The following is a 23,312-nucleotide window of genomic DNA, read 5'->3' on the forward strand; positions in this document are numbered from 1 at the left end:
AGAAGCTCCCTAGCAATGATGGAAGTATCAAAGATAATTCGCTGGGCAGAGTCTCACTCTTGCCACCTGTCAGCAATCCACATCCCGGGAGTGGAGAACTGGGAGGCGGATTTCTTAAGTCGTCAGACTTTTCATCCGGGGGAGTGGGAACTTCATCCGGAGGTCTTTGCCCAAATACTTCGACGTTGGGGCAAACCAGAGATAGATCTCATGGCGTCTCGACAGAACGCCAAGCTTCCTCGTTATGGGTCCAGATCCAGGGATCCGGGAGCGGTTCTGATAGATGCTTTAACAGCACCTTGGACCTTCGGGATGGCTTATGTGTTTCCACCCTTCCCGATGCTTCCTTGATTGATTGCCAGAATCAAACAGGAGAGAGCATCAGTGATTCTAATAGCGCCTGCATGGCCACGCAGGACTTGGTATGCAGATCTAGTGGACATGTCATCCTGTCCACCTTGGTCGCTACCTCTGAAACAGGACCTTCTGATCCAGGGTCCCTTCAAACATCAAAATCTAATTTCTCTGAAGCTGACTGCTTGGAAATTGAACGCTTGATTTTATCAAAACGTGGTTTTTCTGAGTCAGTTATTGATACCTTAATACAGGCTAGGAAGCCTGTTACCAGAAAGATTTACCATAAGATATGGCGCAAATACTTATATTGGTGCGAATCCAAGAGTTACTCATGGAGTAAGGTTAGGATTCCGAGGATATTGTCTTTTCTACAAGAAGGTTTAGAAAAGGGTTTATCCGCTAGTTCCTTAAAGGGACAGATTTCAGCTCTGTCCATTCTTTTACACAAACGTCTGTCAGAAGTTCCGGACGTTCAAGCTTTTTGTCAGGCTTTAGCTAGGATCAAGCCTGTGTTTAAAACTGTTGCTCCACCATGGAGTTTGAACTTAGTTCTTAATGTTTTACAGGGGGTTCCGTTTGAACCCCTTCATTCCATTGATATCAAGTTGTTATTTTGGAAAGTTCTGTTTTTAATGGCGATTTCCTCGGCTCGAAGAGTCTCTGAGTTATCTGCCTTACATTGTGATTCTCCTTATCTGATTTTTCATTCAGACAAGGTAGTTCTGCGTACTAAACCTGGGTTCCTACCTAAGGTGGTCACTAACAGGAATATCAATCAAGAGATTGTGGTTCCATCTTTGTGTCCTAATCCTTCTTCGAAAAAGGAACGTCTGCTACACAATCTAGATGTAGTCCGTGCCCTGAAATTTTATCTACAGGCAACTAAGGATTTTCGACAAACGTCTTCCCTGTTTGTCGTTTATTCTGGTCAGAGGAGAGGTCAAAAAGCTTCGGCTACCTTTCTCTCCTTTTGGCTTCGTAGCATAATACGGTTAGCCTATGAGACTGCTGGACAGCAGCCTCCTGAAAGAATTACAGCACATTCTACTAGAGCTGTGGCTTCCACTTGGGCCTTTAAGAATGAGGCTTCTGTTGAACAGATTTGCAAGGCTGCAACTTGGTCTTCTCTTCATACTTTTTCCAAATTTTACAAATTTGACACTTTTGCTTCTTCGGAGGCTGTTTTTGGGAGAAAGGTTCTTCAGGCAGTGGTTCCTTCCGTATAAGGAGCCTGCCTGTCCCTCCCGTCATCCGTGTACTTTAGCTTTGGTATTGGTATCCCATAAGTAATGGATGATCCGTGGACTGGATACACTTAACAAGAGAAAACATAATTTATGCTTACCTGATAAATGTATTTCTCTTGTAGTGTATCCAGTCCACGGCCCGCCCTGTCACTTTAAGGCAGGTAATTTTTCCATTAAACTACAGTCACCACTGCACCCTATGGTTTTCCTTTCTCTGCATGTTTTCGGTCGAATGACTGGTAATGGCAGTTAGGGGAGGAGCTATATAGCAGCTCTGCTGGGTGAATCCTCTTGCACTTCCTGTTGGGGAGGAGTTATTATCCCATAAGTAATGGATGATCCGTGGACTGGATACACTACAAGAGAAATACATTTATCAGGTAAGCATAAATTATGTTTTTATCAAAGCGTGGATTTTCAGATTCCGTAATAGATACTCTGATTCAGGCTAGGAAGCCTGTAACTAGAAAAATTTACCATAAAATATGGAAAAAATATATCTGTTGGTGTGAATCCAAAGGATTGCCATGGAACAAGATAAAGATTCCTAAGATTCTATCCTTTCTACAAGAAGGTTTGGAGACAGGATTATCTGCAAGTTCTCTTAAGGGACAGATTTCTGCTTTATCTGTCTTACTACACAAACGACTGGCAGCTATGCCAGATGTTCAAGCATTTGTTCAGGCTCTGGTTAGGATCAAGCCTGTTTATAGACCTTTGACTCCTCCCTGGAGTTTAAATCTAGTTCTTTCAGTTCTTCAAGGGGTTCCGTTTGAACCCTTACATTCCGTAGATATTAAGTTATTATCTTGGAAAGTTTTGTTTTTGGTTGCAATTTCTTCTGCTAGAAGAGTTTCAGAGTTATCTGCTCTGCAGTGTTCTCCGCCCTATCTGGTGTTCCATGCAGATAAGGTGGTTTTGCATACTAAGCCTGGTTTTCTTCCGAAAGTTGTTTCCAACAAAAATATTAACCAGGAGATAGTTGTACCTTCTTTGTGTCCGAATCCAGTTTCAAAGAAGGAACGTTTGTTACACAATTTGGACGTAGTCCGTGCTCTAAAATTCTATTTAGAGGCTACCAAAGATTTCAGACAAACATCTTCCTTGTTTGTTGTTTATTCTGGTAAAAGGAGAGGTCAAAAAGCGACTTCTACCTCTCTTTCCTTTTGGCTTAAAAGCATTATCCGATTGGCTTATGAGACTGCCGGACGGCAGCCTCCTGAAAGAATCACAGCTCACTCCACTAGGGCTGTGGCTTCCACATGGGCCTTCAAGAACGAGGCTTCTGTTGACCAGATATGTAAGGCAGCGACTTGGTCTTCACTGCACACTTTTGCCAAATTTTACAAATTTGATACTTTTGCTTCTTCGGAGGCTATTTTTGGGAGAAAGGTTTTGCAAGCCGTGGTGCCTTCCATTTAGGTGACCTGATTTGCTCCCTCCCTTCATCCGTGTCCTAAAGCTTTGGTATTGGTTCCCACAAGTAAGGATGACGCCGTGGACCGGACACACCTATGTTGGAGAAAACAGAATTTATGCTTACCTGATAAATTACTTTCTCCAACGGTGTGTCCGGTCCACGGCCCGCCCTGGTTTTTTAATCAGGTCTGATGAATTATTTTCTCTAACTACAGTCACCACGGTATCATATGGTTTCTCCTATATATATTTCCTCCTGTCCGTCGGTCGAATGACTGGGGTGGGCGGTGCTGGGACTCTTTGCCATTTCCTGTTGGGGAAGAGAATATACCACAAGTAAGGATGACGCCGTGGACCGGACACACCGTTGGAGAAAGTAATTTATCAGGTAAGCATAAATTCTGTTTTTACATAGGAAGGCTACTGGGGAACACATTCTCATCATCTTTGATTTATGTATGTTTTCTCTCAATCTGTCAAACTTCCTATTCCCATCACTATATAGGCTTTCCTGGAAGGTTCGTATGTCTTTGGGAATTTCAAGAATCTGGTAGAAAGTTGCAAAGTTTGGGTCAGTAACTGTGAAAAATGTAACTTCTGAAATAATATGCTCTCTCTTGGCCTGATCTCAATTTTTTTAAAACAAGTAATTCAAAGCAGTTTATCTACATCTTTGGGGTACATCTCTATTGACCAGAGTACCTAATTGCCAGTGCCACCCTTATCTGAATTTCTCTTTCGTACAATACATAGCAATGTTTTATTTATTTTTGCTTGTTTTATTGTTCTACTCCTTTCGGAGTACCAATGTCATACTTAAAGGGACAGTCTACTTGATTTTTTATTTTTGTTTAAAAAGATAGATAATGCCTTTATTACCCATTTACCAGCTATGCACAACCAACATTTTTTTATATTAAAGGGACAGTATACAACAATTTTTGTATAACTCCATGTAACAGGCACTACTATAAAGAAGAATATGCACAGATAATGATCTAAAAATTTATCTTACTTAGAAACTCCCAGTTTAGCACCGTTGATGAGGTTAGTCTGGGGCACACATCGAAAGGGGCTGAGTAAACATGAAGAGCAGAAACTCTCCCTTCCCTGCATATGAAAATACAGATTATACAAACAGGAGCCACAGGAATTTGTAGACACCAGTATACATCTAAAACTTTAGGACTTGACTAGGAGTCTGAATATCAATAGCCAGGCAGGGAATCTGGCTTGGTGTTTACTATTACTAGGACTTCTTTTCTAAGCACCATAGCATGGGTTTAATAGAAGATTTAGTTTCATTGTTGGCATTTCATACTATTCATAATACATATGTTAAGCTATTTAATTCCTGGACATTGCATTATTTTATTCACAGGTGAGCTGCTAAAGTGTTAATTTAAATTCTTATATGAAATATAATTTGTAGGCTACTCCTGATTATGGCATGTATTCCCGTGAGGAAGAGCTGCTTCGTGAGAGGAAACGGATTGGAACAGTGGGTATTTCTGCTTTTGACTATCATGCAGAAAGTGGGACTTTCCTATTCCAGGCTGGTAGCGCCATCTACACAGTGCGGGACGGTGGTCCTCGTGGATTCACAGTAAGTCTACATTGGGGTAAAGTAATTGATTAAGATAGATTTATGTTTTTGTGACTCTCATAACTCTAATATCAAATGATTTGCTGCTGTTCTAATACTTTTTCCCTTTTAACATACAAAATTTGGTTAACACAATAGTAATAATTTATTAGGAAATGATGCTTTGTCCGGAGCAGGGTTCAAGATAACATTAGGCCTCATGTCTTGTAAAGCAGTCCTTCTCATCTATAGTCTAGAGGGGAGCCCAATAGGTATTTTTTGTTGATATTCAGTGTTCTCCACAAAAAAAAATTGCCAGCTGGGTGGCATTATGAAGTAGTTGGACTGTGACTGTATTATTCTTAACATTTTCTGTTATTTATCATTTTTTCTTAAGCTATTCAAGCCACATATTAATTGCATAATTTAACATAAACTTCTTTAATGATCACATGTGCATCAAACATTGAAAACATTTAATATGTTTGATAAAGCAGTGGATAAACGCATGTCACGCGTTCACACCGCCACCCTATCTGTATAATTTGCTAGTTTTATTGTGAAATCGGTTTGACCTTACTATGATTCAAGAACTTGGTGCATAACTGTTTTCCTTCCTAAGATAGGGAGATTCCACGGCTTCATTCCTTACTTTTGGGAAATACAGCACCTGGCCACCAGCAGGAGGCAAAGACACCCCAGCCAAAGGCTTAAATATCCCTCCCACTTCCTCATTACCCCAGTCATTCTTTGCCTTTCGTCACGTCAGGAAGTGGCAGAGAAGTGTCAGAAGATTCAGAGAGTCCTGAAAAAGGGTATCTGCTCTTCGAGATAGGACTGGAGTTTTAAGTAGTCATGTCAACCTCTCAGTGAGAGTATTGATGAAAGTTAGAGTCTGAAGATGCAGGGAAAGTTTTTAATCGAAATCATCCAGCCTACTGCTACCAGCTCCTAAGCAATCAGTGTTGACGAGTTTCACTGCCTGCTTTCTCTCACTCGAGTCCATGTCAGGAGCGGCTGTGTTCTGTTTCACAGCATGGATCCTGGAGGTAAGATTGTTTCAATTTTTACACGTAAAACGCTATAACAGGGTCACAGTGTGGCTCATTTATACCTTTATATGATCCAGGGTTAATATCCTCTGAAGGGGGTTTATTGAACAGTTGGGGTTAATTAATCAGTGTATTAATTATTTACATGGTGCTTTGTGTGATTTTGTTTCCCTGGGCTGATAGACTGTGTGTTTTTGGCTGGAACAAACAGGTTTCACTTTCATTTTTTAAAGTGTTGCACAGCTCCTATTACTTGCTGTACTTGTAATAACAGGGGAAGTACTGTCTTGCACTCCATGTGACCGGGTTATGTTCATTTTCTCCATTCCGGCTGACACTTGAACCAGAGGAGAGTGTTTTCTCTGTTAACTGTCTGGGACTAGGAGGTGATGAGTGCCACAGCTATTGGGAGTATAAAGGTGCAGTTTTCTATAATAAAAAATGTTTTTTATTTGTGTCCTTCTGTGGGTATAACCTGAGCTATGGAGGACTCTGACATGTTAGAAGATACTTCTTCTGTACTAAATCATACCTGTTTATATTGTGAGGAGGCCGTGGTTTTCCCGCCCACTCAATTATGTTCCACATGCTTTAACACCGTTGTAAAGTCTAAGAAGGGAGACAAGCCTTCTAAGGCTATTAGTCCCTCTGAGCCGTCTACCTCTCAGGACTCGGCGTCCCGTGAGATTACTACCCTTGCTACATTATCCACTCCACATGCAGTTCCCCGTAGCACATCTAATCTTCCATCTGGAGGGGGCCTTCTTCCTGCGGTCTTTGCTGCGCAGTTACAAACGGCAGTGTTAGCAGCCCTCAGTGCATTACCTCACTCTAACAAACGCAAGAGAATGGTTAAGCATAGCTCTCCTGACCCGGAGTCATCTAAATATTTATTGGATTTAGCTATTATGTCCCAGTTATCCGATGGTGAGTTAAACTCTGTAGCTTCAGAGGGTGAACTTTCTGGGTCTGAGTCCTTAGCGTCTAAGCCTCCTGCTGTGGAGGAACTGTTCTTTAGATTTAAAATTGAGCACTTGCGTTTTTTATTAAAGGAGGTTCCGTCTACGTTCTATCTATCTATTGGGTTCTTGTAAAGCGCGGCTATTCACCCGTAAGGGTCTCAAGGCGCTGAGGGTTGCAGTTCAGTCGAAGAGCCTGGTCTTGAGGTCCTTTCTGAACTGAACAGACCAGAGACGTTGCAAGCTAACTTCGGCATGTGTTGCCCTCCGAACCTCCTTGAGTCCCTATGTGGCTCGGTGTATGGAGGTGATTGGTCTCATGGTGTCCTGCATGGACCTCGTTCTGTCTCAGAACTTTACAACTGTGCATGCTGAGGCAGTAGAACGGCGATCATTCAGATCTGTCTCAACAGATTGTATTAGACAGCTGGTTGAGAGAATCGCTCTCTTGGTGGCTCTGTCCAGATCATCTGTTCCGAGGCACATGCTTCTTAAGACCATCCTGGGACATTGTAACTATGGACACAAGCCTATCCAGATGGGGAGCTGTTTGGGGTGCCAGGAAGGCACAGGGGATGTGGACTCAGGAGTCGTCCTCCCTCCCAATCAATATTTTGGAACTATGGCAATCTTCAAGGCTTTGAAGGCTTGGCCAATTCTGGGTTCATCCCAGTTTATCAGATTCCAATCAGACAATATAACCTTGATGGCTTACATCAACCATCAGGGGGGAACGAGATGTTCCTTGGTGATGAAGGAAGTATCTCAGATTCCTGAGTGAGCGGAGGCCATAGCTGTTCGCGGTCACCGATCCACATTCCGGGTGTGGACAACTGGGAGGCAGATTTTCTCACCAGGCAATCCTTCCATCCAGGGGAATGGTCCCGTTTCAATACCAAGCTACCCAGGTACGGGTTGAGGGATCCCCAAGCGGATCTAATAGATGCCCTAGCATTGCCCTGGAGGTACAAACTCATATATCTTTTTCCTCCATTACTGCTTCTTCCTTTGTGGTGGCCCGCATCAAGCAGGAGTGGGTATCAGTAATCCTGATTGCTCCATCGTGGCCGTGAAGGATGTGGTTCGCGGATTTAGTGAGGGTATCCTCATCTCCATGGAAGTTACCTTGTCACAGAGACCTGCTGATACAACGTCCATTTGTTCATCAAAATCTAGATTCTCTGAGGCTGACTGCGTGGAGATTGAACACTTAGTCTTAGCCAAGAGAGGTTTATCTGAGAGTGTCATTGATACTCTTATTCAAGCTCGTAAACCAGTTACTCGGCATATCTACCACAAGGTGTGGAGGACCTACTTATTCTGGTGTGAAGAACGTGGTTTTTCCTGGCACAGAGTTAAGGTTGCCAGGATCTTATCTTTTCTCCAGGATGGGCTGGAGAAGGGCCTTTCTGCCAGTTCCCTGAGGGGACAGATTTCTGCCCTGTCGGTTTTATTGCACAAGAGACTGGCTGAGCTTCCAGACATGCAGTCCTTTGTTAAGGCTCTGATTAGGATCAGACCTGTGTGTAGATCTGGGGCTCCTCCTTGGAGCCTAAATCTTGTTCTTCGGATTTTGCAACAGGTTCCGTTTGAGCTTCTGCATTCCATTGACATTAAATTCTTATCTTGGAAGGTTCTCCAATTTGGCTATTGCCTCTGCACGCAGAGTTTCTGAGATCTCTGCTTTGCGATGTGAGCCTCCTTATCTTTTTTTTTTCATGCAGATAAGGCAGTTTTACCTACTAAATTAGGTTTTCTTCCTTAGGTTGTGTCAGATCGTAACATCAATCAGGAGATTGTGTTTCCTTCCTTGTGTCCTAATCCTCCTTCATCGAAGGAACACTTACTTCACAATTTGTATTTGGTTCGTGCCTTGAATTTCTATCTTCTGGCTACTAAGGAGTTTAGACAATCTTTCTCCTTGTTTGTTGTCTGTTCGGGGAAGGCTACTTCAACTTCCTTATCTTTTTTGTTTAAGGAGTGTCATCTGCTTAGCTTACAAGACAGCGGGACTTCGTCCTCCTGAGAGGATAACGACTCATTCCAGAGCAGTGGCTTCCTCTTGGGCCTTTAAGAATGAGGCCTCTATGGATCAGATTTGTAAGGCGGCTACCTGGTCCTCCTTACATACTTTTTAAAAATTTTACAAGTTTGATGTTTTTGCTTCGGCTGAAGCAGCTTTCGGGAGAACATTTTTGCAGGCTATGGTGCCCTCAGAATAGGGTCCGCTTCTTCCTTTTTGTTCCCTCCCATTATTCATTCCGTGTCCTCTGGAGCTTGGGTATAGTTTTCCCAACAGTAAGGAATGAAGCCATGGACTCTCCCTATCTTAGGAAGGAAAACATAATTTATGCTTACCAGATAAATTCCTTTCCTTCCGGATAGGGAGAGTCCATGGTCCCCACCCTTTTTTTCTTGTCTATGGGCGGTCCCCTATTATTTATTTTTCTGGCACCATTTATACTCTGTTTCTCCTACTTTTCCTTGTTCCCTCGGCAGAATGACTGGGGTAATGAGGAAGTGGGAGGGATATTTAAGCCTTTGACTGGAGTATCTTTGCCTCCTCCTGATGGCCAGGTGTTGTATTTCCCAACAGTAAGGAACAGTAAGCCTTGGACTCTCCCTAGTCTAGAAGGAAAGGAATAGATCTGGTAAGCATAAATTATGTTTTTCTAGTAGATGTAGCACGGCGATACCCAGCTTTTTTAAATAATTGCCCATGAGTACTACGAAAGTATTAGATAGGCCATTTGGCTAAATTGAGTTATTTATAGGAATTTTTTGTACTCTCAATCCACTGGTTAATGGGTATAATCATCCAACTTGTTCTAATGTATGATTGCTCTATCCTGTGTTTTGGTCTAGTATATTGCTTGGATGGTTCCCTTTCCTGTACATACAGGGGGGCAGGCATGTCTTTGTTTTTTTAATGTGTCTTAATTTTACTCGTTATATTCAAATTTTAGTTTTATTATATTAGGCTTTCCTTTTTATTAGCTACTCATTGTATGGAGCACAAATGAATGCACCTTTTTTGTATTTCCAAAGATATGTAAAGTCCACAACGTCATCAATTACTAGTGAGAATATCACTCTTGGCCAGCAGGAGGAGGCAAAGAGCACCACAGCAAAGCTGTTAAGTATCACTTCCCTACCCATAATCCCCAGTCATTCTCTTTGCCTTTGTCAGTTGAGGAGGTGAAGTTTGGTGTCTGAAGAAAATTGGATTTCTTTTTGCTTCAAGCAAGATTTTTGGGTCTAGCTGTAGTCCACGTCAATCTCTGCAGTAGAGTAGTGGTGGTTTTAAAGCAGTTAGGAACTTGTGAGGTGGGCCTTGCTCTGTTTTCCTAACATGTTTGCTGCCCATGGTATAGAAAGCCAGAGTAGGTTTACTCTGTTCTTTCTTTTTTCTTTAGGTCTCTGTCCTTTCACACCTTGTGAGCTGTCTGCCTGCCAGACGGCTAGATTGCAGGTAAGTGCTTTTTTGTCTTCTAGCTATGCAGACTAGCACTTTAAAGGATTCCCTGCAGCATTTAAGGGACAAAATAGATCCTTAGTAGGATTATTGTATGGCAGAGTTCAGGCACATTTAGTGTATGTGATTGAGACTAAACGGTTAATCCTTCTTGTGGGCATGAAGGAGTTAACCTTTTTAAGACTGGCTCTTTATTTTATTTATATGAATAATTACCCTGATAGTATTTATTGATGTTCTGGGTCTGGGCTGTGTGGTTTTGGCACTGTAGTGTGGAGAAAACGATGTTAGAGAAACATGTGAATTACTAGCTTGTCAGATAGATAGTCTCCTCAGTATCGGAGCAGCCGAAGAGCGGTCAGTTGTTTTCACTCGCGCTTTCCTAGTTGTGCAGATAGTTTTTTCCTTTCCGCTCCTCAGTCTGAATCGGAGCAATGTCAGCTGTGACTGAATCAGGTGTCACTTCTAGTTATTCTGGCAGCTTCTTAATCAGAAGGGGCAGGTAGGCACCTTGGTTCTGCTGAGGTGTAGATGGTGACACTGTGAGGTTTATTTTTGAGTGCAATACCATCGCTCTTCATTCCTAAAGGAAAGACGTTACCCCACTGAGCAAGAAAATTTTTAAAGTGACAGTATTTTGTTCAAATAACGTTTTTTTCTATTTGTTTTTCATACCATGGAGAGGGATCAAGTCTCCTTTCCTTGTGATACGTTTACTATGCTTAGATGCACCAATTGTTTTACCTATGCAATTTTGTGCTTCTTGTTTAACTAAGACTATAGATTGTAAAAATAAAATATTGTCCATTGAGCCTAATGTCTCTCAGTATGATGCCTGTTCAGGCAATGCCACAGTCTTCTCCTCAAACATCCCCAACCTCTATGGCGTCACATACAATGCCCTGCAGTTCCTCTCAGCCTCTAGGTTTTTTTTGCCTGCAGAAATTTCTGCTCAGGTATCTTCTGCGGTATCTGAGGCATTATCTGCTTTTCCTATGCTAAAGGGAAAACGCAAGAGGAACATTAGATAATCAGATAACAAGGTTTCTGGTCTTCCCACTGCTACCCTGGTTGCCCTCCCTCAAAAGTCTCATGTGGAGGATACGTTTGTAGCCTCTGAGGGTGAAATCTCAGATTCAGACAGTATAATTCCTTCATCTGATGCTGAAGTAGTATCCTTAAGATTTAAGCTTGAACATCTTCATGTATTGTTAAAGGAGGTTTTAGCTACTTTGGACGACTCCGATTCTCCTGTTGTGGTCAACCCTAAGAAATCTAGTAAATTTAAAGGGACACTCAATCAAAATTAAACTTTCATGATTCAGATAGAGCATGCAATTTTAAACAACTTTCCAATTTACTTCCATTAACAAAATGTGCACAGTCTTTTTATATTTAAACTTTTTAAATCACCAGCTCCTACTGAGCATGTGCAAGAATAAGTGTGTATGTATTTGTGAATGGCTGATTGCTGTCACATGGTACGTGTATGCATTTGTGATTGGCTGATGGCTGTCACATGGTACAGGGGGAGTGGAAAAAGACATAACTTTTAAAATTGTCAGAAAAAAAATCTACTACTCATTTGAAGTTCAGACTAAGTGCTATTGCATTATCTTGTTATCTTGCATTTGTTGATTATGCAAATCTACAGTGTTGACTGGTCCTTTAATAATTAATATGATGTTCCTTCCACTGTGGAAGTGTTTCCTGTTCTAGACCGTGCTATGGAGTTTATTTCACAGGAATGGGAGAAGCCAGGGGGTGCTGGAGTTTGATCAAATGGGGGGTGCTGGAGTTGGATCTGATGGCGTCTCGGCAGAATGCCAAACTTCCAAGGTACAGTTCAAAGTCAAGAGATCCTCAGGCCGCCCTGATAGATGCTCTGGCCGTTCCTTGGGATTTCAGTCTAGCATACCTGTTTCCTCAATTTGCGCTCCTTCCACGAGTTATTGCTTGTATAAAACGGGAGAGAGCATCAGTGATTCTAATAGCTCCTGCATAGCCTCACAGGATCTGGTGTGCAGACCTAGTGAATGTCATCTCTGCCACCTTGGACGTTGCCTCTGAGGAAGGACCTTCTAACTCAGGGTATATTACTCCATCCAAATCTCTTTTCTCTGAAGCTGACTGCTTGGGGATTGAACGCTTAGTTCTGTCTAAGCATGGATTTTCTGAGTTGGTTATTGAGACCATGATCCAGGCTCGCAAGCCTGTTACTAGGAAAATTTACCATAAGGTATGGCGTAAATACATTTATTGGTGTGAATCCAAAGGCTACTGTTGGAGTAGGGTCAGGATTCCTAGGATTTTATCATTTCTCCAGAAAGGTCTGGAGAAAGGATTGTCATTCAGTTCTCTGAAGGGTCAGATTTCTGCATTATTTATTTTGTTACACAAGCGTCTGGCGGATGTGCCAGATGTTCAATCTTTTTGTCAGGGCCTGGTTAGAATCAGGCCTGCGTTTAAATCAGTTGCTCCTCCTTGGAGCCTTAACTTTGTTCTTAAACGTTTGCAGCAGGTTCTGTTTGAGCCCTTGCATTCCATAAATATTAAGTTGTTATCTTGGAACTCGGCTTTGCAGTGTGATTTGCCTTACCTTATTTTTCATGCTGATAAGGCGGTTCTTCGTACATAAGGGGGTTTCTTCCTAAAGTGGTTTCGGATAGAAATATTAATCAGGAAATTGTTGTTCCTTCTCTATGTCCTAATCCTTCTTCTCATAAGGAACGTTTGTTGCACAACTTGAATGTTGTGCGTGCTCTAAAGTTCTACCTACAAACGACTAAGGATTTTTGCCAGTCCTCTGCCCTGTTTGTTTGTTTCTCTGGAAAGCATAAAGGTCAGAAAGCTACTGCTTTTTCTCTTCCCATCTGGTTGAGAAATATAATTAGTTTGGCTTATGAGACTGCTGGCCAGCAGCCTCCTGAGAGAATTACATCTCATTTCATGAGGGCTGTCTCCTCTTTTTGGGGCTTTTAAAAATGAGACTTATGTGGAACAGATTTGCAAGGCTGCAACTTGGTCCTCTCTGCATACGTTTTCCAAATTTGATACTTTCCCCTCGGCTGAGGCTTCTTTTAGGAGAAAGATTCTTCAAGCGGTGGTGCCTTCTGTGTAGATCTGTCTGTCTTGTTTTCCCTCCCTAGTCATCTGTGTCCTCTAGCTTGGGTATTGGTTCCCACTAGTAATTGATGATGTTGTGGACTCCCCATATCTTAGGAAAGAAAACAAAATGTATGCTTACCTAATAAATTTATTTATTTCCAGATATGGAGAGTCCACAACCCCACCCATATATTTAAGTCAGTTATTTTTTTACTAAACCTCAGGCACCTCTACACCTTTGTGTTATTCCTTTTTTCCATTTTCCTTTTGGTTGAGTGACTAGGGATTATGGGTAGGGGAGTGACACTTTTCGGCATCAGTTTCCTAACGAAACCCCCGAATGCGCATGCCAACATATTGTAAAATATTGTTAAATAATTTAGAAAGTATTTCTATGATGTAGCAATATTCCGCAGCTATTTTATTTAAGATGCAGATCTTCAAGTATGACTTCTAGTAGCAAACAACCCTGTCCTCCTTGCTATTTTTGTATTCTGATATGGTGTATGAATTGTGATCTAAACAAAATATTAGATTCGAAAGTACTATTTTTAACTGATGTTTACAACTTCTTGAATTCTTAATACTAATAAGGTGATGGGATACCGTAAAATTGGTTTCCCTTTGTGTTTATTATGAGGTTATACCAGCTGCAGATGCAAATGTAGATTGTAATATCTGTCTCTGCTTATTGAAACCACAACCTAATCAAATGGGCTCAGCTTCCAGTGAGAGCAGACCTTATTGGCTTTTATCTCTCTGTCTAATTGAGCACCATATTATGGTAAAATAGTGTAGTATTTATCAATAAAATACAGTACCCTTGTCCCAGCAGACCTTTAAAAAAAATAAAAAAATAAAATAAAATAAAAACACACACACAGAGAGTTTGGTTTAGCATACGTTACAAACAAAGTTTAAATACATTTTTGCAGCCAATGAGAGCAAATAGTTACATATGGCACACATTTACTTGCAAATAAACAAAACATTTTTAAATGCTGCACAAATTTCCTGCAAATAATACATTTGGGATCTAAGTCCAGAGCTTGACAAACTCCTGAAAGCCAGGGAGCTACTGGCTCTTAGAATGTTGCCACTGGGTCCTAAATTTTAAAACTTGAGTCTATCTGATACTTTGGGGCTTTTTAGGAGTCTGAAAATCAGCAAAATGTTATTAAAAAATAGGCAAAACTATACACTGTTACAAAAACACCCCAGATGGGCTATATAAATGGATCATCTACAAAACATTTATGCAAAGAAAAATCTAGTGTATAATGTTTTTTAACTATTATTTATTTATTTTGCTCACTCACCTGTTCTGCTTTTGCAGAAGCAACCGCTGCAACCTCAGTTACTGGAGAGCAGTTGTCCCAACATACGTATGGACCCAACCATCTGTCCTGGAAATCCAACCTTTATGGCGTTTGTGCACAGCAATGACTTATGGATCTCCAACATGGAGACTGGGGAGGAGAGAAGGCTTACTTTTGTGCACAAAGGTGAGTTACTCTTCTTTATGAACAACGTTTGCACTGTATTATGGCACATGTATTGTACGCTAGAGTGTAGTTTTTTTTTTTCCATTCTTACCATTTTACTCTCCTTATGCTCCCTCATATTACTGTCAAGACTTTTGTTTAATTAGGTTAATGATAAGTGGGTGGGCATAGCAATCAGATACTGTCTGTTCATCTGATGGCCTGTGGATTTAATTTGTTACTTCAGGACAAAACATTTGACTTACTTCCCTAGAAATATTATTCAACACTTGGATATATGATTAAGTTTCTTATGTATTCTTTTGAGAACTATAAATCGCACAGAGATGATCTGATTGTATGTTGTCCTGTTGTCTCTTGACATGTAGATATGGTTGGAGTGGAAGAAGATGCCCGTTCTGCTGGAGTAGCCACATTTGTGCTACAGGAGGAATTTGACAGATATACAGGCTATTGGTGGTGTCCTCGTAATGAACCAAGTAAGTGTGCCGCTGGTTAGAGTAGTTAGAGTAGCATGCTGTTTGTGTAAGGTATCTGTCATATTTTGGATTCATCATTCAAGCTTATTTAAAATTAAACAAGGGGGAACCTCCCACAGCCTTGGAAACTTCTTGTAGATCAGACGAACGCACTAAACATTCCATATCTATGTTATATATAGCCATACAAGCCTCTCAACATTCCACCAAAACGTCCATAATGCTAGCTTGGGAAAAAGAATTACACATAGTTAAGGAAACTAAGGAATGGGAAGAAATATTTCAAAAGGCTGATAAGGGCCTTCTGAGTGTGGACCTGAAAGAGAATATAACCAAAACGATTTATAGATGGTATTTGACACCCCTGAGAACTGCACACATACAACCACAAGGAAGCAGACTGTGTTATAGATGATGCGGGGAAATAGGGACATACAGGCACATGTGGTGGGATTGTAGAGAAATTGCAGGGATTTGGAGACAACTAGATACCTTTCTCAGCCAGATGCTTGGTGACAATATAGTCCTTACGATTCAACATGCACTCTTACACGAGCATTTCAATAGATATAACAAATTTATCAATACATTCATCAGAATTCTGTGCACGATCACAAGGATGTGCATAGCCAGATATTGGAAAACTGGTGCCCCCACATGGACAGAGATAACTAATAAAATCCAGCATACATACACCATGTATGAATTAGCCTCAGGAATACTAGACAACAGAGAAACAGTACATAAGATATGGTATTATTGGATAAGCAAATAGATCTAGAACTTAGAGATGGAACTGAGAGGTCTGGATCTGGACGTTAGCTAACAACATGTTACAATCTATTGATATGATGACTACTAAAGAAGAGCAAAGGTCGTCACTTCCCCCTATATCTTTCCCCTCAATATTGATGTTAAAGTAATGCAGTTTATTGCTTTTCCCCACCCTTCTCCTTATACCCCCCTTCTCTCTCCTCGTCTCTGCTGATGCATTCTACTCTTATTCATGCACCCTCTCCCCCTTTTAATATAGCAACTTAGATAATCAGTTATGGTCTAACAATATCTATTGAAGAAAGTTATATTCAACTGAATAGGGTTAGAATCTCAGAGGAACAATCGCTCAGTGGACTACATACTGGGGACAGAGGCACTCATCAGCAAAGACTCTGAGAACTAACATATTTAAAAGACCAGGACTATTGCAGTTAGTCATGTTACCTACAGAGGCTGCTCCAAACTCTGAATTGCCTAAATTGGGAAGTTATAAAAAGACCAACTCTGGATCTGTCGTCCTAGGAACACAGAATCATGAGTAGGGCGCTACTGGAAATATGTTTTCTAGATAATTCTCAGACGGAGATGAGGGAAGAGAGGGATAGTAATGTTACTGTTTTCACTGTTTTACAAATTCTTTTTGTATTTATAAAACCCAATAAAAAAGATTTAAACATATTTTGGATTCATCAAAGGTTTCATGGGGGTTTAAATGGGTTAATCATTTATGCTGAAAAGAAAAAAAAAATCAAGAAATAGTATTTTCTTTTTATTTATAGGTAACAAGCTGAGATAATCACATTACAAACTACGATAAAATATTGCAAAATTAGACCCCTAGAGTAGAGTCAAATTAACCAGAGAATTAACTACAAAGGTTGGATAAAATGGTCTGATCTTTAGTAATTACTGCAATGCAAGGTTGGAATGCCCTACCAGGACATCAGGAGATTACCCAGTGGGCCGCAGCAGCTGTATCACCTCTGTTTTTCTCCTTTGAGCTATACGTAGCCCTCCTTTTGAATGATTTCTAGTGTCAAGTCACAATGACAATGGGAGACAGAGTGACACACTGTTTAGAGTATCTTCTCCTGATAAAACTATGGATAATCATTCTCACACTGTGAAAGGGAGTGGATAAAATTGGGTTGTAAAGTGCCCATTTAACAATCTGGCCTTTTTTTTTTCCAAACTAACATTTAATTCTAAAAGCAAATAATTTTATTCCAAGTCCGGCCCTGCCGCAATACAATGTTTGCAAGATCATGTTCTTCCATATTCTTCAAAAGAAAGGCATGACAAATAAATGTACCAATTTTATTTCCTGGTTTTATTTATCAGAGTTTGCAAATGCTGATGCTATTGTGAAATGTAAATGAGAGCATATAAAACTTCTCCTTTTAGACTTGAAGGGACGTAAACGTGCTAAACGAACAAGTACCAATGGTTCAAAGCAGTGCTTTCCAAACTGTGTGTCGGGACACACTAGTGTGTCAGCAGCATTGTGTAGGTGTGTCCCTGCTTCAGCACAATTTTTTAAAAATTTAATTTTTTTTAAATGTTTTTTTTTGGTTTCTGACTTTCCGCCTGCCTTCTACGCATATCACATGGTTGACACGTGATTGATACCTAGGGGGTCACAGATCATCTTTACCTATTGGCGCAGCTCAGTGGGAACTGAAACTATTCCCATTGGCGGCTTTAATGGCACATTGGCACCTGACTGCACGTGTAGTCTCCTCAATCGGCTCTTGGCTGCATGTGTAGTCAGTGAGTGGGACAGCAGTGTGTTTGCAGCGCGGGCAGTAGTCAATCGGACTCACCAAGCTCTGAGGGTGACAGCTTAAACGCTGAGCTGAAGTCAGTGGGTTTTTTTGCAGCTAACTCCCAGTAGTGCATTGCTGTTCCTGCTCTTGATATATGGATAGGAAGGGGAAGCTTAAAAATGTGAGTGTCTAATATTCCACCAAATATTCAGAAACTGTGTTCATGCCATTAAATTAGTAAGTAACTATTGGTGTTATTAAACATTTTTTAAATTCTTGCACTGTTACTGTTGTACTGTTACTTGTAAATACATTTCGTTATTATATCATTTATGTATGTGTCTGTATCTCTTAAAACAAGTTAGTTTAACCTCCTGTTTGCTAGTACAACTGAATTAGTGTGTCGCGAAATTATGTAGCTCTAAAAAGGGCGTCACCGACATGAAAAGTTTGGAAAGCTCTGGTTTAAAGCATTGTATTATTACACTGTTGTTTGCATATAACACATTAGAACATTTGCCTTTCGCTTGCATGTAATAAAACAGCATTTAATCATACTGAAAATATTGCTCCTTTAAAACTGTTTAGTAAAAGCTGTTTAAAATGTAAAATTAGATAAATTGTAGCAGGTGTGTACTTTCTATTTAGTGCTAGTTTACAAGTGGAGCACTAAATTAACTATTACAAGTTGCTGGTTATTGCTACCGCAAGCTCGCGGTAGCAATTGGTGCTCAGAAAATTAATCAAAGATCAGATCTCTGGTTAATTCTCTAAAAGTGCCCCAAATGCCTTCAAAATAGAGGGCATTATAGTTTTTTTTTTTTTAATTAAAAAATAAAAGTAGCATTTTTTTTTAAATATAAAAAACTGCATTAGGCAGTTTGTGGGGTCTAAAGTTGGCGGGTGTGGGGTGTTCGAAAAAAAAAACAAAAACGTCACTGAAAAGTGCCTTTACATTGCGGCCTATGGGAACTGTGTGTTCCCAGTAAATATTTATTGTATATACTCAGTCTACACAAGCATTTTTATTGTTTGATAATATAGATAATCCCTTTATTACCCATTCCCCAGTTTTGCATAACCAACACAGTTATATTAATATACTTGTTACCAGTGTGATTACCTTGTATCTAAGCATTTTCTGACAGCCCCCTGATCACATGACTTTTTATTTTTAGATCTATGAACTTGCATTTTAGCCAATTATTGCTGTGTTGTGCTGACTCTTAAATAACTCAATGTGCATGAACACAATGTTATCTAAATGGCCCAGATGAACAGCAGTCTCCTGTTGTAAAAAGCAAATAAAAAAGCATGTGATCTGAAATGGCTTAGAAACAGGCAGAAATTTAGATTGTTAAATGTTATAAAGTATATTAATATAACAATGTTGGTTGTGCAAAGCTGGGGAATGGGTAGTAAAGGTGTTATCTATCTTTTTAAACAATAACAATTGTTGACTGTCCATTCAATGTTTACTGGTTGATAAGGGCAGATCCAACATCTCTGTTGCTGGAGATGGACGTGGCTCTCCAAAATCCTGTTTAATTTAAATACAAACAATATCATTAAAGGCATATGAAACAGTGCATCTTTTAGTAAAAAAGTAAACGAAAAAAGAAACAAGATTGTGTTAAACAGTAAACAAAAAGAGTAGTCTAGCCACTGCCTATAATTACATAAGGAAGCTGACATGCTGTGAATTTAAGTTGCATTCTACCTCTTCTGAGTATGGGCAAGACTTTGTTTCTCTACCATTCACTGAACAGTAAGCCAGCACATGTTGCTAGAAGATTTATGACCAAAAGCTATATATGCCTTCTGGTAAAGAACCTACCCCCCTTGTGACAGGAAGCAATAGACCCTGCACAAATGAGAAAAAAAGAGAAATACATACTGCTTAGTGCTTTTTTAATTCGTTCAAAACAATGAGACATACTGTGTTATATCCTTTTAAGCTGCTATGAAAATCTCGTCTTCCCCTAACACCATTTTATTTGGATGCAATGCAACTTTAAATGTACTGCTATATAGTCCAGTGAATAGTATCTACTGACCTACTATAAATTTGATGCTTTACAATATTGTTAATCTGGTGTTATGAACTGAAAGTGATGGTAAATCCTCCCCTTTAAAAAAACAAAAAAACAAACAAAAAAAAAACAGATCCAGAATGTTAGTAATATTTTAGATGGAGTTTCATTCATTAGTTGTAATAAAGTTGTGCTTTACCTTATATATATATATATATATATATATATATATATAAATATATATATATATATATATATATATATATATATACAGACAAGTTCAGTATGGCCTAGCACTCTCGACGACCGTTATTGTACCGGGGTGCACTGCAAATATAACAAACAATAGAAGTCACTCACCGGATTTAACAAGGGATGAAAACACTTTATTCCCTTATGTGTAACATTTCGGGGAAACACTCCCCGTCTTCAGACAATCAGTTTAACCAAACCTTAAGCAAGGATTTAAATACTCTCTTATCTCATTAACAATCAACCCACATGTGAAGTACAGCAGGTGCGTGGCCCGGTGCGCATGTCATCAGACGGCGTTCGTTGCCTAGCAACCTGCCAGCATTTGTCAATAACCATTACCATGTAATTTTAGACATAACTATCACCTGTGCTACGAAACTTTACTTAAAAACAAACTACTAAATTCTATCAGTATGCACTACAACTAATTGACTAGACCGTACTTTAAATAAGTAAATACTAAACCATGTTAAAAATGTCTGCAAACCATACAAAAGATCAACTAATTACTTGCAGAACAGTTATACCGTCTAGGCGCTAATACATATGTTAAGCAATGAATGCTAATAACTATGCTGATAATATTAGCTGCACGCTCTCAAGGCATATCATATTTCACATATGCTTAAAGGAGGTATAGCATGAAAATACTAATATAGATACGCAGAGGAACAAGAAATAAATCTGAAATAAACTAAGAAAAAATATAAATATAAAATAAAAAATAAAAACATAAGTAAAACGGGCAAAAATAAACATAAAGAGCATACGACAAGAGACATATAAAAAACAAGAAAATACACAAAATTTACAGCATTTATAGGGAGATTGAAAAGAGGAGACTAGGAAGGAGATAGGAAACGGAGAATAAGAAAAAAAAATAGAAAAAGAAAAGAAAAAGGAGAGAAAAGAAAAAGATAAGGGGAAGGAAAAGAAAAAGAGAAAGAAAGGGAGAAAAAAAGAAAGAGAGAAGGAGAACCTGCCACTATCAGAGCAACAGTTAGGCTATATTATCCAAATGGAGCTTTAAAGGAAACTATGCCATTCCAGTTTCGTATTAAGGCCCTTCGGGGTAATAGTGTCCAATTCAAAAGTCCATCTTCTTTCTTTCTGTAGGAGTATCCTATTTCTATCTCCTCCACGGCTGAGTGTAGCTACATGGTCTATAATATGATATATTAAGTCTGATACGTTGTGACCTCGTTCTAGGAAATGTCGTGCTACCGGTTGGTTAGAGTCTCCTATACGTAATGCTTGTCGTATGGCACTCCGATGGTTGGCCATCCTTGTTCTTAAGTCGTCACAGGTTTTACCCACGTAAAACAAACTACACGGGCAGTAAAGCAGGTATACGACGTATGGAGTGGTGCAGGTGAACCTGTGTCTAAGGTAATACTTCTTCTTGTGCCTGGGGTGATTGAAATATCTACCCACCTGTAATCCGTTACATTTTGTACAGCCGCTACATCTGTAGCAACCCGGTTTAGTCGTTTGCTTATTCAAACAGCTTTTTGTGTAGCAGTGCACTGGGTCTGTCATCTGAAGGCTATCTTTAAGTGATTTCCCTTTTCTGTATCCAATCCGTGATACTTCCATATTTTTGAATAGTAACATGCCGTCACTTTGTAGTATTTCCCAATTGCGCTTCAAGATGCGGTTAAACTCATTCTTGTCTGCTGTATATGTTGTAGTGAATGTCAGCCTCTTTTTGTTTGATTTTGTTAACTCCTTGTTCTTCTGTTTTGCCATCCCTGCCTGAATCCTTTGTTCTCTCAGGACCTTGCTCTTATATCCTCTTTCTTTAAAGTTCTGTTCCATCTCTCCTTGCTGGATCTGTGCAGTGTCTTTTTTGTGTTATTTCTTGTCACTCTAATAGAGCTGGAGGGTGGCAGCTTGAAGCTTCCAGTAGTTCATTTCTATCTGTGGGTTTCTTATAGAGGGTTGTCTGCAATGTGTTATTTTCTTTATAGATCTTTAGGTCCAGGAATTCTATTTCCTTCTCACTCCAATTCAATTTGAATTTTAATGACTGATGCTGCTCGTTAAGTTCTTTAGCCCATTCTTGAAGTGATTCTGGACTCCCTTTCCATATAATAAAGAGGTTGCCAATATACCTTTTTGAAAAGGATAATCTTCTGGTTTCTGAAGATACTGTTCTTATCTATCTCAAATCCTTCCATAAATAGATTCACATAGGATGGGGCCATATTTGATCCCATTGCTGTACCTGTTAATTGTAGGTAATACTTGCTCTCGAATCTGAAGAAGTTCTTCCTTAAGCAGTTGTCAATGAGTTCCAATATGAATTCTTCAGGTGGTCCAATATATGGATACCTTTGCAGTCATCTCTTAATAGACTCAAGTCCTTCATTGTGCTGTATGACCGTATACAGGCTTGTATAACATCAAGGGTTACAAGCAGGTCTTTTTCATTCATAGGCCCAATAGCTTTTAGTTGTCGTATTACATCCTCTGCATCTCTCAGGTAACTATCCATCCATTGCACAAGAGGTTGTAGTATATTGTCAATGTATACCGCCAATGGTTGTATGAGAGAGTCCGTTGCTGCCACTATTGGACGGCAAGGGGGTTCTTTATAGTTCTTATGCACCTTTGGCAATGTGTAAAGTACCGGTACCTTCGGGTATTCCACTTTCAGGTACTCCAAGGTCTGTTTATCAATCCAGTCTGCTTTGTGTGCTCTATCCAACAATGCATCAATCTCCTTCTTGAACTGCATTGTGGGGTTACAAGGTAATGTCCGATATGTACTAATATCATTCAATTGTTGTAGTATCTCCGTCTGATAGTATTTGTGGTCCATGATGACTATTGCTCCGCCTTTGTCAGCTCTCCTTATGACTATAGTCTCGTCTTTTATAAGTTTATTCAGTGCTTCTTTCTCTTTTCTGGTGAGGTTAAACCTAACATGTTGCCTTTGCTCCGATGCTGAGTCAAGCAGATCTTTCTCAAGTTTCTTAGAGAATGTCTTGATAGTGCTGTTTGTACTTGTGGGTTCAAATACTCCTTTCTTTTTAAATATACTATATTCACTTGCTCTAGAGCCGAAGTATTCGTTTAGTTTTAGGATGCGTTGAAAGCAGAGGATGCTTATGTCCAGGTCGAATTTATTAATGCCATTAGTGGGTACAAAAGAGAAGCCCTTCTGCAGCAGTGTTGTCTCCTCTTCTGTCAGTTCTTTGTTGCTTATATTGATAACTAGATTGTTGTTTATCGTCTCCTCTGATGTGGTGGTCTTCCTCTTGTAATTGCTCCTCCGGTGTGGGCGCCTACC

At 39.8% G+C, this 23,312-nt stretch overlaps 1 protein-coding gene across 2 annotated transcripts in view; it reads left to right on the forward strand.

Moving 5' to 3' along the window:
- DPP8 (dipeptidyl peptidase 8) overlaps window positions 1–23,312 on the forward strand; it is a 352,338-nt gene that overhangs the window by 34,677 nt on the left and 294,349 nt on the right. For both annotated transcript variants that reach the window (XM_053718538.1, XM_053718537.1), the window contains exons 5-7: window positions 4,456–4,629; window positions 14,539–14,707; window positions 15,076–15,186. In XM_053718538.1, coding sequence (XP_053574513.1) covers window positions 4,456–4,629; window positions 14,539–14,707; window positions 15,076–15,186 — 454 coding nt within the window. The remainder of the gene's footprint in view (window positions 1–4,455; window positions 4,630–14,538; window positions 14,708–15,075; window positions 15,187–23,312) is intronic.

This window comes from Bombina bombina, chromosome 6, assembly GCF_027579735.1.
Source record: "Bombina bombina isolate aBomBom1 chromosome 6, aBomBom1.pri, whole genome shotgun sequence".
In the NCBI taxonomy this organism is placed as follows: domain Eukaryota; kingdom Metazoa; phylum Chordata; class Amphibia; order Anura; family Bombinatoridae; genus Bombina; species Bombina bombina.